Source organism: Mustelus asterias, chromosome 1 (genome assembly GCF_964213995.1).
Source record: "Mustelus asterias chromosome 1, sMusAst1.hap1.1, whole genome shotgun sequence".
In the NCBI taxonomy this organism is placed as follows: Eukaryota; Metazoa; Chordata; class Chondrichthyes; order Carcharhiniformes; family Triakidae; genus Mustelus; species Mustelus asterias.
This window is the reverse complement of record NC_135801.1, coordinates 120899595-120914641: the sequence shown is the minus strand read 5'-3', so window position 1 is coordinate 120914641 and position 15047 is coordinate 120899595. Positions and strand designations below refer to the sequence as shown.

The following is a 15047-nucleotide window of genomic DNA, read 5'->3' as shown; positions in this document are numbered from 1 at the left end:
GGGAAGAACAAAGTTACTTGCACCTTAAGCATGTTTTATAAAATTGTAGATACAAAGCTGTTGTAAAGTTGTATTTTACTATTGTTAAAGTGTGAAATAGCCTTCGTTTATTTGAATAATATGATGCATTACTTCTGTAAGGTACAAACTACTGTCACATTAACAGTGCTGTCTGTTCAAAATAAGCATTTAAAAGCTGCTAACCCTGACTGCTGGAATTGCTAACCTAATGGTAAAGATGTCCTTAAAATATTTGTATAGAAATTTGAAAATATATGTAGATTCATTGTCAAGATAACACAAAATATCAGAATATTGCTTTGGCACGCTTGACCTTTTTCTGTCTATTTCTAGCGTCAGACTGCTCGTTCAATACCAGCACAATTGACAAGGTGGATAGCAGTTGCAGTGAAGGATGATTTGGTTATTTGTTGCAAATTTCAGCAAAGCTCAGCACCAGAATGTTTTTCAGTCATGTGATTATTAGCTTTCAAAGTGGAATACAACAAAATAGTTGTTTTCAATAATTTTATTGTCTGTAAAATAATACATGATACATTCAGCAAATAATTTAAAACCAAAGTTATGTCTTTTTGAAAATAAAGCTGTACTGCTTTATTCTAACATACATAATTGAAGCTATAAAAGTCTATTTAAATGACATTCTTTATATTAACCAGCACTTTGTTGAACCGTTTTTGAATCATTGATGCAACTACTGTATTAATTGTAACTGTGATAATAGTAGCCCATTCTGAATTTGAACCATATACTTTAATGCTGCATGATTATACAGTACTACAAACTAATTGAAAGTATACATACTATGATTGTTTTCACACCCACATGAAATGCACAACATACCCTATCTCAATACAATAGGTGAAAAATAAATGGAATGTAGCTTATGTTGGAAGAAAATAAGCTAATAAAAGTGAAGTTTGCTTTGCTTAGGTACCAACATCATTTTAGAACTAGCTGAGACAATATACATTGACAGCTTTCACTCAGATATAAAACAGCACCAGTAACTTGTCAATATTCTCCTTTAAATTAATTTCACCACTTCCATCCTTTCCTGATTTGAATTTATGTAAATTACACAGAATTACAGTCTACCACACAGAAAGGATCATTCCGCACAACTGGTCTGCCACCATTTATGCCCCACATGACCATCCTTGTACCTATCTTCATCTGAATCTCTCAGCATATCCTTCTGTTCCTTCTCCTTCATATGTTCATCTAGCTCCCCCTTAAATGTATCTATGCTATCCAGCTCAATAGATTTATCAATAAATAAGTTGTGTATATTGAAATACATAAAAATAATAGTTCAAGCTATAAAAAATAATTAGAAGTGTTTATAAAAGCCTGTAGATCTAGTTTTCACATCAACACAAACCAGATGCATCTTAAGAGGAATGTTCAAAAGCAAATTCTGTCTATACTTTTAATGACATGCTATGCTAGCTGAAAACATTAGCTTTTACTAATAGGTAAATATGGTGCTCATGATCATGTGAAATTTTAGAACACATTATTATCCTTGACTGCTCATTCCATATACTGTACTAGCAAGTTTTTCAACTGTGAAGCATAGGCATAATATATATAAAATGCTTGTAATCACACATGCTTATCATGCCTATTAACATTCAGGTCAAAATTCAAATTTGAACAGCTTGAGTAGTGTGTTGAATAGTTACCACAATGTAATGGAGTTCCTACTAATCATACAATTCAAATAAGGTTGGTTCTGGGTTTTTTGCATGAAACTATCTTACCAAGAAATATTCACTTTAATTTGAGGTTTTTATGCTATTTTTCAAATCATCAAAAGAAGCATACTTTACATTTTTTTCAAAGCTACTTAAAAATTGTTCATTCCTTACACACACATTTGGATCACGCCACTTGAACACCTGTTTTGGAAAGATGAGAAAAATAAATACGATTAAACAATATTCAAACAGTTTGTAGACTTCATTGGTCTCCTTGTTGACCTTCCATCTTCTAGCTCTATGAACTGGAGATTATCCAAAACTCTGTTGCCTTCATCCTAACGCATACTAAATGCTGTTTACCCATCAGCTCTGTGCTTGCTGCCTACATTGGCTCTCCCGAAATCAACAACTCAATTTTAAAATGTTCGTCCTTGTGTTTAATTTTTTTCCATGGTTTCTCCCTTCCACATCTCTGTAGCCTCCACCAATCCAATAACCTTTTGAGATTTCTGTGTTCCTCCAATCCTGGCCTCTTATTCATCACTGATTTTAGTTACTCTGTAATAGACCTGTGCTTTCATCTGCCTAGCCACAAGTTCTGGACTCTTTCACCTAAGCCTTTTTGCCTCTCTCACCCTCTTCTATTTTTAAAAGGCTCCTTTATACCTACCCTTTAAAGGAAGTTTTTGGTACCTGTCCTAACATCTCCTTACTTGACTCGGAGTCAAATTTTCTGGAATAATAGTCCTGTGAAGCACCTTGGAATGTTTCACTTTATTAAAGTTGCTATATAAATGCAGACTGTTGTTTCTAAAGATGATCATGTCAGTCATTTTGTTTTCTGTTTGATCAATTAAGATTAGCACAATTAAAGCAAGGATAAAGAGCAGCAAAATTGATTTTTAAAAATTGTTCATGGGATACGAACATCGCTGGCATGGCCAACATTTATTTCCCATTCCTAACTGTCCCTGAAAAGAACTACCGAAGTCCATGTTGCTCACCTGGTGAATATCTATTTACCAAATTAGGCAGCAAAAGATATTCTGATGATTCACAACCGTTTTGTTATACTATAGTTCCATACAAACACTTGTTTCCACTCTTCCCTTCTGGATTCTCTCCCTGTCCAGGGAGTATCCCCCAACTGGGGAAAACCCAGTACTTAAGTACAAGCTTCAGTGAACATGACCTGCTCTTAGTTCACGCTGAAGCAAGGTCTGGTTTACTCTTAAAGGGACCTGCATTTCTATCATTGTCATGTAACACAGGTGTAGCACAGGTATAGCCACGGTGCTTTTAGGGAGCGTGTTGTAATTCCAAGGCCGGATAGTGCATGTCTTGGAGGGGAACTTGCAGGTGATGGAGTTCCCATGAGGCCATTGCCCTTCTTCGTCCAGATGGTAGAGGTTTGGAAGGGCTGGCAAAGACGTTTTGGTGAGTTGAAGTGCATCTTATAGGCTGAGTACACTGCTGTCATAGTATGCTATTGGTGGAGCACTGGGACTGCCACAGGAACCACATCAAATCTGAAAAGTTTCCTCAAGATGCCCGAGATCCATAATGAGAATTCGATAACATGACAAGAACCATAAATTATGAGTTCCTTCAACATGCTGGGCTCAGCAGCTTGGTGATCAGACTCTAGAAAATTCAACGTATATTGGCAAGTATGGGCTGATTTCATGAGGAGACATATCCCTCTGCTGTGATATTATGCTGGGGGCAGCCTTAATTGATTTAAGTGAAACTTTCCCATCTTGGACGGAGAAGCTGGCTGACAGTTTTGTAGTCACAGTAATGCAGGATTGAGTAGTGGCCACTGCTGGGACTACAAGCAGTCCCTAAAAGAAATGTCACAAACTTCAGGCAAGCCCAAAGAGTTTGGATGGGCAAGCCTGGCACAGGCCCTGCACGAGGGAGTGGGGGTTGAAGGGTGTGTGGAACTGTGTTTAAGAGACTGAGTGGGAAGCTTAAAAAGGAGTGGGGTGCCTCGGATGGACACAGGAGACACCCCCTTCCCTCCCCACAATAAGGTATCCCTTCTTCCTGGCCAATAGCATCCCATGCAACGAAAGCTGCTGGACTTCCAGCCTTGTTAATGCCTTCCCCTGCCACAGATATTCCAGCAGCTGCAGAATGAGGCTCTGAAATGGTCATTAATTGGCCAATTAAGAGCTTACATGGGCTTCAGGGCAGGTAGGCTGCCTGACCCTTTATCCGCCCACCACAATATGGGAAACAGCTCGGGGTCAGGTCGGAAGGCCACTGCTCTATAGAGAAGGGAATTCCAACGACTAATGACCCTCTTGAGAGAAAACAAAATCTCCTCCCTCCACCTTGAATGGGAGACTCCTTTTTAAACTGTGTCCCCTAGTTCTAGTTTCTCCCATAAGGAGAAATATCCTTTCAGCATCTAACCTATCAAGTCCCCTCAAGTTCTTATACGTTTCAATTAGATCACTTCTTATTCACCTAAAAACCAAAAACATAGGTCCCACATTCCAACCTTTCCAAAAGGAATAATCCCCTCAACCCAGGAATAAATCAATTGATCCTTTCTTAACTGCTTCTAATCCAATTATATCCTTTAAATAAGACGACCAGAACTGAACACTATTCCAGATATGAGCCAGAATTTTCTGCTGTTGTATGTCCCCCTATCACTGCCAGCGATAAAGGAGGATTTGGCACTCAGCCAAATCTCCATTCACTACAGCCGGACAGGAGAATCTAAGCCGCGGGTGAGATCAGAGTGTTCTGCTGTCATCTCACCAATGCCCTGTACAACTGTATCAGAACTTGTCTACTTTTATATTCCATTCACACTAACTTTGAGTGATTCATGTTCTAGGACACTTCTGTACTGTACAGCTCTGCAATCTCTCTCCATTTAAAGAATATACGGAGTGGAATTTGCCAAGCAACCCACTGCACGTTTTGCGGTGGCGGGAGGCAGCCCACTATTGGCTGGCGCTGGGATCTTCTGATCCCATTGTTGTCAATGGAGTTTCCTGATGAATACACCCCTTGCCGCCGGGAAACCCACAGTGCGGGTGTGCCATCTGTAGGACAGAAGATCCCGCTGGTGTGAATGGCCGGAATAATTTCTATTCAGGTGGACAATTCACATTTTTCAACATTATACTTTACGGCCAAATTTATACCCATTCACTTAACCTATCTGTATCCCTTTACAGACTACTTATGTCCCCTTCACAACTTACACATTTGTGTAATCAGCAAATGTAGAACCATATATTTGCTCTGTTTATCAAAGTTATTGATATAAGTTGTAAATAATTGAGGACCCAGCACTGACTCTTGAAGTACATAGTTACAGCTTGCTAAACTGAAATAGACATATTTTTCCCTACTCTCTGCTTGCTATTACCTAACCAATCCTCTATTCATGCCAATATGTTACTCTCTACACCAGGAACTCTTAAATTGTCAAGTAATCTTTTCTGTGGTACCTTATCAAATGCCTACTGGAAATCCAAGTACTCCATATGTACAGATTCCCTTTCATCCACATTGCTTGTTACCCCTTCAGAGAACTCCAAAAAATGCCAAAAACAATTTCTCTTTCACAGAACCATGCTTACTCTGCCTAATTGGATTATGATTTTCCAAGTCTCATGCTATAACCCTCTTAATAATAATTCTAGTATTTTCCCTAAGACAGATATTAGGCTAACTGGCCTACTGTTTCCTGCATCTCGTCTCTCTCCTATTCTGAATGGAAGAGTTACATTTGCTATTTTCCAATCTGATGGGATCTTTCCAGAATCCAGGGAATTTTGGAAGATTACAACTAAAGCATCTAATATCTAGGCAGTCAGTTATTTTAAGATGCTAGGATGCAGGCCATTAGGTTCTAGGGACTTATCAGCTGTTAGATCTATTCATTTTCCTGGCCAAATTCCGTCCAACTCAATTTTCAAGTTTGTTGATGACACCACCGTAGTGGTCGGATTTATGAAACAGAGTACAGGAAAGAGATAGATAATCTGGTGAAATGGTGTGACGACAATAATCGCTCCCCCAATGTCAGTAAAATGAAGGAGAAATTCATCGACTTCAGGAAGCATGGTGGAGGACAAGCCCCTGTCTACATTAATTGCAAAAATGTTTTTGAAGCATAAATGTCTGTAACATAACAGCTAAAATCATTGATTGCTTATTTCCAAACTGGTAGCATAACAGTTTGACAAAAGTTGGAACTTCAGCTCCTTTGCCACAAAAAGCATGTCATCTAAATCTCATCTATGTCAGAAGCATGCCCCATTTGAGAAAGAATAGAAAGAATCTGTTCCTAATGCTCAATGTGATTATGGCCACCATGAGCAAAAATGAGTTAATGAGCAAAAAACCTTTGACGAAATTTCAAGTGTTTATGGCAAGTTTTTAAACAAAAGACAACAGCATTTATTTTCAACAAGCAATCTAAGTATCACTTCATGAAATGAAATGCAAATAAATTGAACATACTTATCTGCTGACAAACTCTTTCTTAAGGCAGACTTTGAAACTGGGATATCCCTGTGTAGACTTGTATCCCTGTTGGATGCAAGGTAGAAAAGCAAAAGAGACATTGTCAATAAGTAGTAGACAATTTGTGGCTTTAATAAGCTTTGACTTATAATATTGAAAAGTTAAAGATACTTTATCCAAGTTGCTGACTTAGTAGTAAATATTAGACCAGCAAAAGTCAACATTAGTAAAAATTGGTGCATCTTATTTTGATATAATTTGAGTTTGTGGAATAAATATATAAATGCAAGTTTATTTTATTTTTGCATTCTTTCAATAAAAACACAATGTAAATCAGTTCATGAAATTGCATTTTATTAGTATAGGAGCAAACCCAACAAATGCAGTATATAGTATGATTCAAAGTCATGATTCAACATTGTAAGTATCAATTATTTTTACTATTCCACTGACACTAAACTGTGATACTTATAGCATTATAGACATTATTACTAGTTTATATTTGTTAATCACTGGCTTCGATAGTTTATTTAAATGGGTCAATGAATGCCAGGTTACTATCTAATTTTCTTTTAAACTTGTTTCAAATCAAACAAACACCGATTGGAAGCTGGAATCAATGCCTGGATTAAATTATGTTCCAAGCCGCCTCATCCGTTTGATAGTTTTCCTCACTCTAATTTCCTCCATGTCCCCCACAACCTCTAGCCCTGTTTCTGCGCATCTTTTATACTTTCTCCATCTCTGAAATAGTACTTCACGAATTTATCAAGTTGGTCATTTTTAACTTTTACCAATCTGAATGGATTTATTTGCTCTCACTCTTACCAAATGTTCAGATCTCAAAAAAAGACTTTTGAAGGGTTCATACCCCTTATTAACAGGAATAAACGACTGAAAATGAGATTTGCCATTCATCGCTTGTAGTTGTAAGCCCTTTTTTCCCTCCCTCCCAAGCAGAAGATGAGAACCTCAAGGTATAGAATGCCCATTCAACTGGAAGTTGCAGTCTGGTATCTCGGTGAATTTTGTTATCAGTTAGAAAGCAATGAAAATTTAAGAAATGGAACAGAACTTAAGTACAGGGTCATACTAAGGATAGGGTTTGTGCTGCATGAAGTTCCTAAAATAATTTTAAGACATGGTGCCTAACTTTATAGGTAGATTTATTTATATTTTTCTCCTGACTAATTTAAGTTTTTTGTGTTTATGTTATAAATTTAATTCAAATGGCTACATCCTCAACAGCATGGAAACTAAAATGGCTACTGAGGCTTATTGAGTGTTTCAATTGGTTTTGTGGTGTTTAGTCGGTGCACACAGGTTGCAGATTTCTTCTAACTGATCATTTTTTTAAAGAAGTTTTTAATTTGTCACTTCATCAGTTTGTAATTTGCTTATTTAAATAGCTGAGAAACAAATCTTGGGGCGGTATTCTCTGGTCTTTCACATTGACGGGATTCTCTGGTCTCACCGGCAGCACACATCCCCCCCTCCCCCCCGCAGGCTTCTTGACAGTGTGGTGGCTTTGATGGGCAATTCCATTGATATCAGTGGAACCAGAGAATCTTGCCACCAACGAACACATAACTGGGAGGCTGGAGAATCCCGCCCATGATAGAGTTTGTCCACAGGATTGTTAACTTCCTCAGAGTGGTGATTGCGGCAGAATCTTGGAATATCTTTGAAGCACAAGAAGATTCTTAATATGCAAAGGGTGAAGGGCTATCGGAGGCAGGCAGGATTGTAAAGTTGAGATCAAAATAAGATCAGGCTTGATCTTATCGAGTGGCAGAACAGGTTCGAAGGGCTAAGTGACTGTTCCCCCTCCTAATTCATATGTCAGAACTGAGGGCGGAAGGGGAGGGTGAGGTTGAGGGCTGAATGTCAGGTCTTGGGCAGAAGGGAATGAGAGTCAGGTCAGGATGGAGTTGGGGGTGGGGGGGGGAAGAAATCTTCTGACCTCATAATGGAAGGAAGGTCATTGATGAAGTAGCTGAAGATGCCTGGGCCAAGGACACCACTCTGAGGAACTCCTGCAGTGATGTCCTGAGATGACTGACTTACAACAATCACAACCATCTTCCTTTGTGCCAAGTATGACGCTAACCAGCGGGACGTTTTCCCCTGATTTCACCGACTCCAGTTTAGCTAGGGCTCCTTGATGTTAAACTTGGTCAAATGTGGCCTTGATAACAAGGACAGTCACTCTCACCTCTGGAGAGCCTTTTGAACCAAGGCCGTAATGAGGTCAGGAGCTGAGTGGCCTTGATGGAAGCAAGTAGAGTGTCGGTGAACAGGTTACTGCTAAACAACTGCTGTTTGATTGCACTGTTGATGATCCCCTACATCACTTTACTGATGATCAAGCATTGACCAATGGTCTGTAATTGGTCAAGTTTGATTTTTCCTGCTTTTTGCGTACAGAACATATCTAGGCAACTTTAGAGGTACTGGGATCACATCTATTATACTGTATATTTCAATAGTTCTACAAGTTGCTGATGGTGAAGGAAATTCGCAGATTCACATGAGCTCAAATATTTGGCTGCATCAAAAGAAACCAATATGAATAAAATTTTTTACAAAAATGTTTTTGACCATGTAAGTACAACAGATGATCTCATATATACCAAATATAAATGATGGAGTATATGCACAAGAAATATGAGCAAAATTATGGATGAAAACAGGCAATATAGCTCATTGAAGTTCATTCCTCCAACCTTCTCCATAATGAATACATTTGGGATTTGCTTAATCCTATCGTGAGGTAGATCTTGTAACCCACAAGCAACAAAAACATGAATCAGCTATACAGCAATTAAAATAATTTAATTCTTGTTGCCTTTTTTCCTCCCTTTTTGTGTTTAGGCAAAGACAAGTCAAGTTCAAGACATCTGTTGCTCTTTAATATTTTGCATCAAACATTAACTATTTTCTACAAGAAGAGGAGTCCACATTAGCTGCATTGAAAAATGTGAAGACTAGAATGAATTACTATTGTGACTGAGTGTTTTCTGGTGTGAGGGAACATACTTTTTGCCATCTTTATGTACCGCCTTCCCACATCTTTCAGACATGCCCCCAAAGCATACAGTGAGTTACTTTGTGCGGTTACTGTGTTGATGTATAGGTATATATGGCAGTCACTTTGCACATAGGAATGTGCAATGAATAGCAATGAGGTGAAAGGTCATGCAATGGTGTCAATTGTATTGTTTGTTAAGACTGACAGAGCATTCTCCACCCCTAGCCCCCACTAGTGCCATGGGATCTTAAATATCCAAGTGAACCACTGAAACAAGCAGATGTGGCCTTGCTTTATCATCTCATGTGATGGGAAGCCTGTCTGACAATGAATGCAGTGCTGAGCGAGCATTGCAAATGTCAGCCTATATTACATGGTCAAGTCCTTAAGTGGGTTTGAACTCAGATCATAGAATCCCTACAGTGCAGGAGGAGGCCATTTGGCCCATCAAATCTGCACCAACCACAATCCCACCCAGGCCCTACCCCGATATCCCTACATATTTACCCACTAAATATCAGTCTTTTAATGTACAACTGAATGTGTTACAAAATGACAACTTGATTTGATCTAATGTTAAAATGGACTATTATTCTTTTCAAAACTGGTGCATTGAAAATTACATTGTGCATTTTATCCATTTAAGCCTACCATTCCCATGTACCAGCAGAGGAAGTTAAGAAGGAGAACAAAAGGAATTTATGCTTTAACAGCATGTTCAGCTCTGGTTCTGAATCTTCCAGTTTCTTCCCAAGAACTTCACAATGGTGATGAAAAGGGTGATAAATATGAAACATAGCTTTCAGGTGTGAAACTTTTGCAAGATTTATGTCTACTTTCTGAAGACATAATTTTAATTTGGGGATTTAAGAATCAGAATCACGGAATCACAGAATCCTTCAGTGTGAAGAGGCCGTTCGACCCATCGAGTCTGCACCGACACATAAAAGGCCCTGCCCACTTGCCAGCACTTGACCCATAGCCCTGAATGTTATGGCAGGTACATTTTAAAGGATGTGGGACATCCCGCCTCCACCACCCACCCAGGCAGTGCATTCCAGACCATCACCACCCTCTGAGTAAAAACGTTTTTCCTCAAATCCCCGCTAAACCTCCCATCCCTCACTTTTAACTTGTGTCCCCTCATAGCTGACCCTTCAACTAAGGGGAACAACTGCTCCCTATCCACTCTGTCCATGCCCCTCATAATCTTGAATACCTCAGTCTTTTTTGCTCCAGAGACAACAAGCCAAGCCTATCCAACTTCCCTTTATAACTTAAGTGTTCCATCCCAGGCAACATCCTGGTGAATCTCCTCTGCACCCCCTCCAGTGTGTTCACGTCCTTCCTATAATGTGGCGACCAGAACTGCACACAGTACTCCAGCTGTGGCCTCACCAAAGTTCTATACAACTCCATCATCTCTGCTTTTGTAATCTATACCCCGATTGATAAAGGCGAGTGTGCCATATGTCTTTTTCATCACCCTATAAACCTGCCTTTCCGCCTTCAAAGATCTATGGACAAACACACCAAGGTCCCTTTGTTCTTTGGAACTTCCCAGTATTCAGACCTTTCATATACACTTCCTTGTCACACTACTCCTTCCAAAATGTGTCACCTCACACTTTTCAGGGTTAAATTCCATCTGCCACTTATCCGCCCATTTGACCATCTCGTCTATATCTTCCTATAACCCAAGACACTCAACCTCACTGTTAACCACACGGCCAATCTGTGTGTCATCAGCAAACTTACTGATCCTAACCCCCACATAGTCATCTATGTTATTTATATAAATGACAAACAATAGGGAGCTCAGCACAGATCTCTGTGGTATTCCACTGGTCACTGGCCTCCAGTCACTAAAGCAGCTGTCTGTCACCACCCTCTGTCTCAAATGAAGGGGACAGCTAAGTTGCTAGGTATTTATTATAGACCCCTGGGGGTCCTTGTGCATGAGACGCAAAAGCCCAGTCTGCAGGTACAACAGGTGATCAAGAAGGCAAATGGGATGTTGGCCTATATTGCGAAGGGGATAGAATATAAAAGCAGGGATGTCTTGATGCACCTGTACAGGGCATTGGTGAGGCCGCAGCTGGAATACTGTGTGCAGTATTGGTCCCCTTATATGAGGAAGGATATATTGGCATTGGAGGGAGTGCAGAGAAGGTTCACCAGGTTGATACCGGAGATGAGGGGTTTGGATTATGAGGAGAGGCTGAGGAGATTGGGTTTGTACTCGTTGGAGTTTAGAAGGATGAGGGGGGATCTTATGGAGACTTATAAGATAATGCGGGGGCTGGATAGGGTGGAGGCGGAGAGATTCTTTCCACTTAGTAAGGAAGTTAAAACTAGAGGACACAGCCTCAAAATAAAGGGGGGTCGGTTTAAGACAGAGTTGAGGAGGAACTTCTTCTCCCAGAGGGTGGTGAATCTCTGGAATTCTCTGCCCACTGAGGTGGTGGAGGCTACCTCGCTGAATATGTTTAAAGCGCGGATGGATGGATTCCTGATCGGTAAGGGAATTAAGGGTTATGGGGATCAGGCGGGTAAGTGGTACTGATCCACGTCAGATCAGCCATGATCTTATTGAATGGCGGGGCAGGCTCGAGGGGCTAGATGGCCTACTCCTGCTCCTATTTCTTATGTTCTTATGTTCTTATGTCTCCTACTGCTAAGCCAATTATGAATCCACCTCATCAGATCACCCTGTATCCCATGTGCATTAACCTTCTTAATAAGTCTCCCATGTGGGACTTTTATAAATGCTTTGCTGAAATCCATGTAAACCACATCAACCGCACTACCCTCATCCTTGGGAACTCACTTGGTTACACGCTCAAAAAATTCAATCAAATTTATTAGGCATGACCTCCCTCTGACGAAACCATGCTGACTATCCCTGATCAAACCTTGCCTCTCCAAATGGAGATAGATTCTCTCCTTCAGAATCTTTTCCAGTAGTTTCCCAACCACAGATATGAGAGTCACTGGTCTGTAGTTCACAGGCTTGTCTCTACAACCTGTGGGATCACATTAGCTGTTCTCCAATCCTCTGGCACCTCCCCTGTGGCCAGGGAGGAATTAAAAATTTGGGTCAGAGCCACTGCAATTTCCTCCCTTGCCTCCCACAACAGCCTGGGACACAATTTATCCAGATCTGGAGATTTGTCCATTTTAAGTCCGCCAGTACCTCCAATACCTTGTCACTGCCTATGATAATTTTTTCTAGAGCCTCACAGTCTCTCTCCCCGAGTTCCATAACTACCTCCTCATTCTCATGGGTGAAGACAGATGTCAAATATTCGTTTAACACCCTACCAATCTCCTCTGCCTCCACCCACAGATTTCCCCCTTGGTCTCTAATGGGCTCTACTCTTTCCCTGGTTATCCTCTTCCCATTGATAAACTTATGGCATGTTGTAGGATTTTCCCTACTTTTACCAGTCAGAACTTTCTCATATCCCCTCTTTGCTCTCCGAATTGATTTAAGCTCCATCCTGCACTTTTTGTACTCCACTAATGCCTCCTCAGACTTACTCTTCTTACACTTGTTAAAAACCTCTCTTTTCCTTCTCATTGTATCCTGAATGTCTCTGGTCATCCATAGTTCTCAAGGTTTGTTACACCTTCCTATTACCCGAGAGGGAACATGTTGGGCCTGTACCCTCACCATTCATCTTTGAACACTCCCCACTGCTCTTCTATAGATTTCCCCACAAGTAATTCGTTCCAGTCTACCTTGGCCAGATCCTGCCTAATTTTGTTAAAATCTATTCTCCCCCAATCCAAAGCCATTTTCTGCGTGTTGTCAATTTCTTTGTCCATAACAAATTTGAATTGAACCATGTTGTGGTCGCTATCACCAAAATGCTCCCCCACCAACACATCAACCACCTTCATGCTACAGGCTTCATTCTCCAGAATTAGGTCCAGCACAGCTTCTTCCTTTGTTGGATCCTCTACATATTGATCTAAGAAGTTTTCCTGTATAAATTTTAAGAACTCTACTCCGTCTAAGCCCTTAACATGATGGCTATCCCAAGTAATGTTGGGAAAGTTGAAATCATCTAATATAATTACCCTCTTATTATCTTTTTACACCTCTGCGAATTGCGCACATATTTGCTCTTCAATTTCCCGTTGACTATTTGGGGGTCTATAATAAACACCTAGCAACTTAGCTGTCCCCTTCATTTGATGCCGCCTCCAAGATATCATCTCTCCTTACTGCAGTAACTGCCTCCTTAACTAATAATGCAATGCCTCCTTCTCTTTTACCCCCTCCTCTGTCTCGTCTGAAGATTCTATATCCCAGGACATTGAGCTGCCAATCCTGCCCCTCACTCAACCACATCTCTGTGATGGCTATTATATCATAATTACACGTGTCAATCCTTGTTCTCAACTCATCTGTTTTACCTTTAATACTCCTGGCATTAAAATAGAGGCCCTCCAGCCTCGTCTTACTCCCTTGAAACTTTAAGGAATATATTGAGGTTGGAGCCTGTTGTTAGACATGTACAGGAGGCACTACAGCATGTGATTAGCAGCTGGAAGGCCTGCACAGTGTATGCAGACACTGATCTTGCTGAAATAATCATCCAATCCCAGATTCTTGATAACAAATTATCACAGCATTGCTGATCAACATGGTGTTGTCCACTGCTTTTCGATGAGCATTTGAAGCCAGTATCTGTGTTCGCACATTGGCAAAAGTGGCTACAGCATTTCAAAGGCATGATGGCACATATTGCAAGCACAGACGACAAAAGAAAAAATGGCATTACTTCTCCATCATTTTGATTTGATTTATTGTCACATGCATTAACATAGTGAAAAGTATTGTTTCTTGCGTACTATACAGACAAAGCATACCATTCATACAGAAGGAAACAACAGAGTGCAGAATGTAGTGTTACAGTCATAGCTAGGGTGTAGAGAAAGATCAACTTAACGCAAGGTAAGTCCATTCAAAAGTCTGACAGCAGCAGGGAACAAGCTGTTCTTGAGTCGGTTGGTACGTGACCTCAGACTTTGTATCTTTTTCCCGAAGGAAGAAGGTGGACAGAGAATGTCCGGGGTGCGTGGGGTCCTTAATTATGCTGGCTGCTTTTCCGAGGCAGCGGGAAGTGTACACAGAGTCAATGGATGGGAGGTTGGTTTGTGTGATGGATTGGGATACATTCACGATCTTTTGTAGTTCCTTGCGGTTTTGGGCAGAGCAGGAGCCATACCAAGCTGTGATACAACTTGAAAGAATGCTTTCTATGGTGCATCTGTAAAAGTTGGTGAGAGTCATAGCTGACATGCCAAATTTCCTTAGTCTTCTGAGAAAGTATGGAGGTGAATAATTGGAAGACATTTTTGAGACACTTACACCTGGGCAAAATGACTGACTCAGCAAAAGACATACTAACAACCTATTTCATATCCAAGAAAAATAGAAAATACAAAACAATTGTCTTCCGACTCACCAAGCAAGAAGCAAATGACACAACTAATGAATATGGCATGCGATTGAGGCAACTACCAATGAAATGTGACTTTGGTGATGTTGAATATGTAGAACAGGAAATTAAAACGCGAATAATCAAAAGTTGCCTCTCTAGGCAACAAGCCAAAAAGAATTCGAGTAAGATGGAAAGCTCTCAGAGCTGTTGGAGTTAGCAAAATCACTATCGCTTTCAGAGACTAGAGCTACTGATGTTGAGGTTGCCAACGATAACTACCATACAACAAATTCAATTCCTGTGACTACTGTTCATCACTCACAGTGTGGCTTTTGC

At 40.4% G+C, this 15047-nt stretch overlaps 1 protein-coding gene across 7 annotated transcripts in view; it reads right to left on the bottom strand.

Moving 5' to 3' along the window:
• Positions 1-521: 521 nt before the first annotated feature.
• The window catches only part of LOC144496920 (calcium uptake protein 3, mitochondrial-like), a 173924-nt gene continuing 159398 nt past the window's right edge, over positions 522-15047 (bottom strand). For all 7 annotated transcript variants that reach the window (XM_078217542.1, XM_078217569.1, XM_078217561.1 and 4 more), the window contains 2 exons: positions 6222-6290; positions 522-1925 (listed from right to left, as the gene is read on the bottom strand). In XM_078217542.1, the coding sequence (XP_078073668.1) occupies positions 6222-6290 (69 nt within the window). In that variant the 3' untranslated portion in view covers positions 522-1925. The remainder of the gene's footprint in view (positions 1926-6221; positions 6291-15047) is intronic.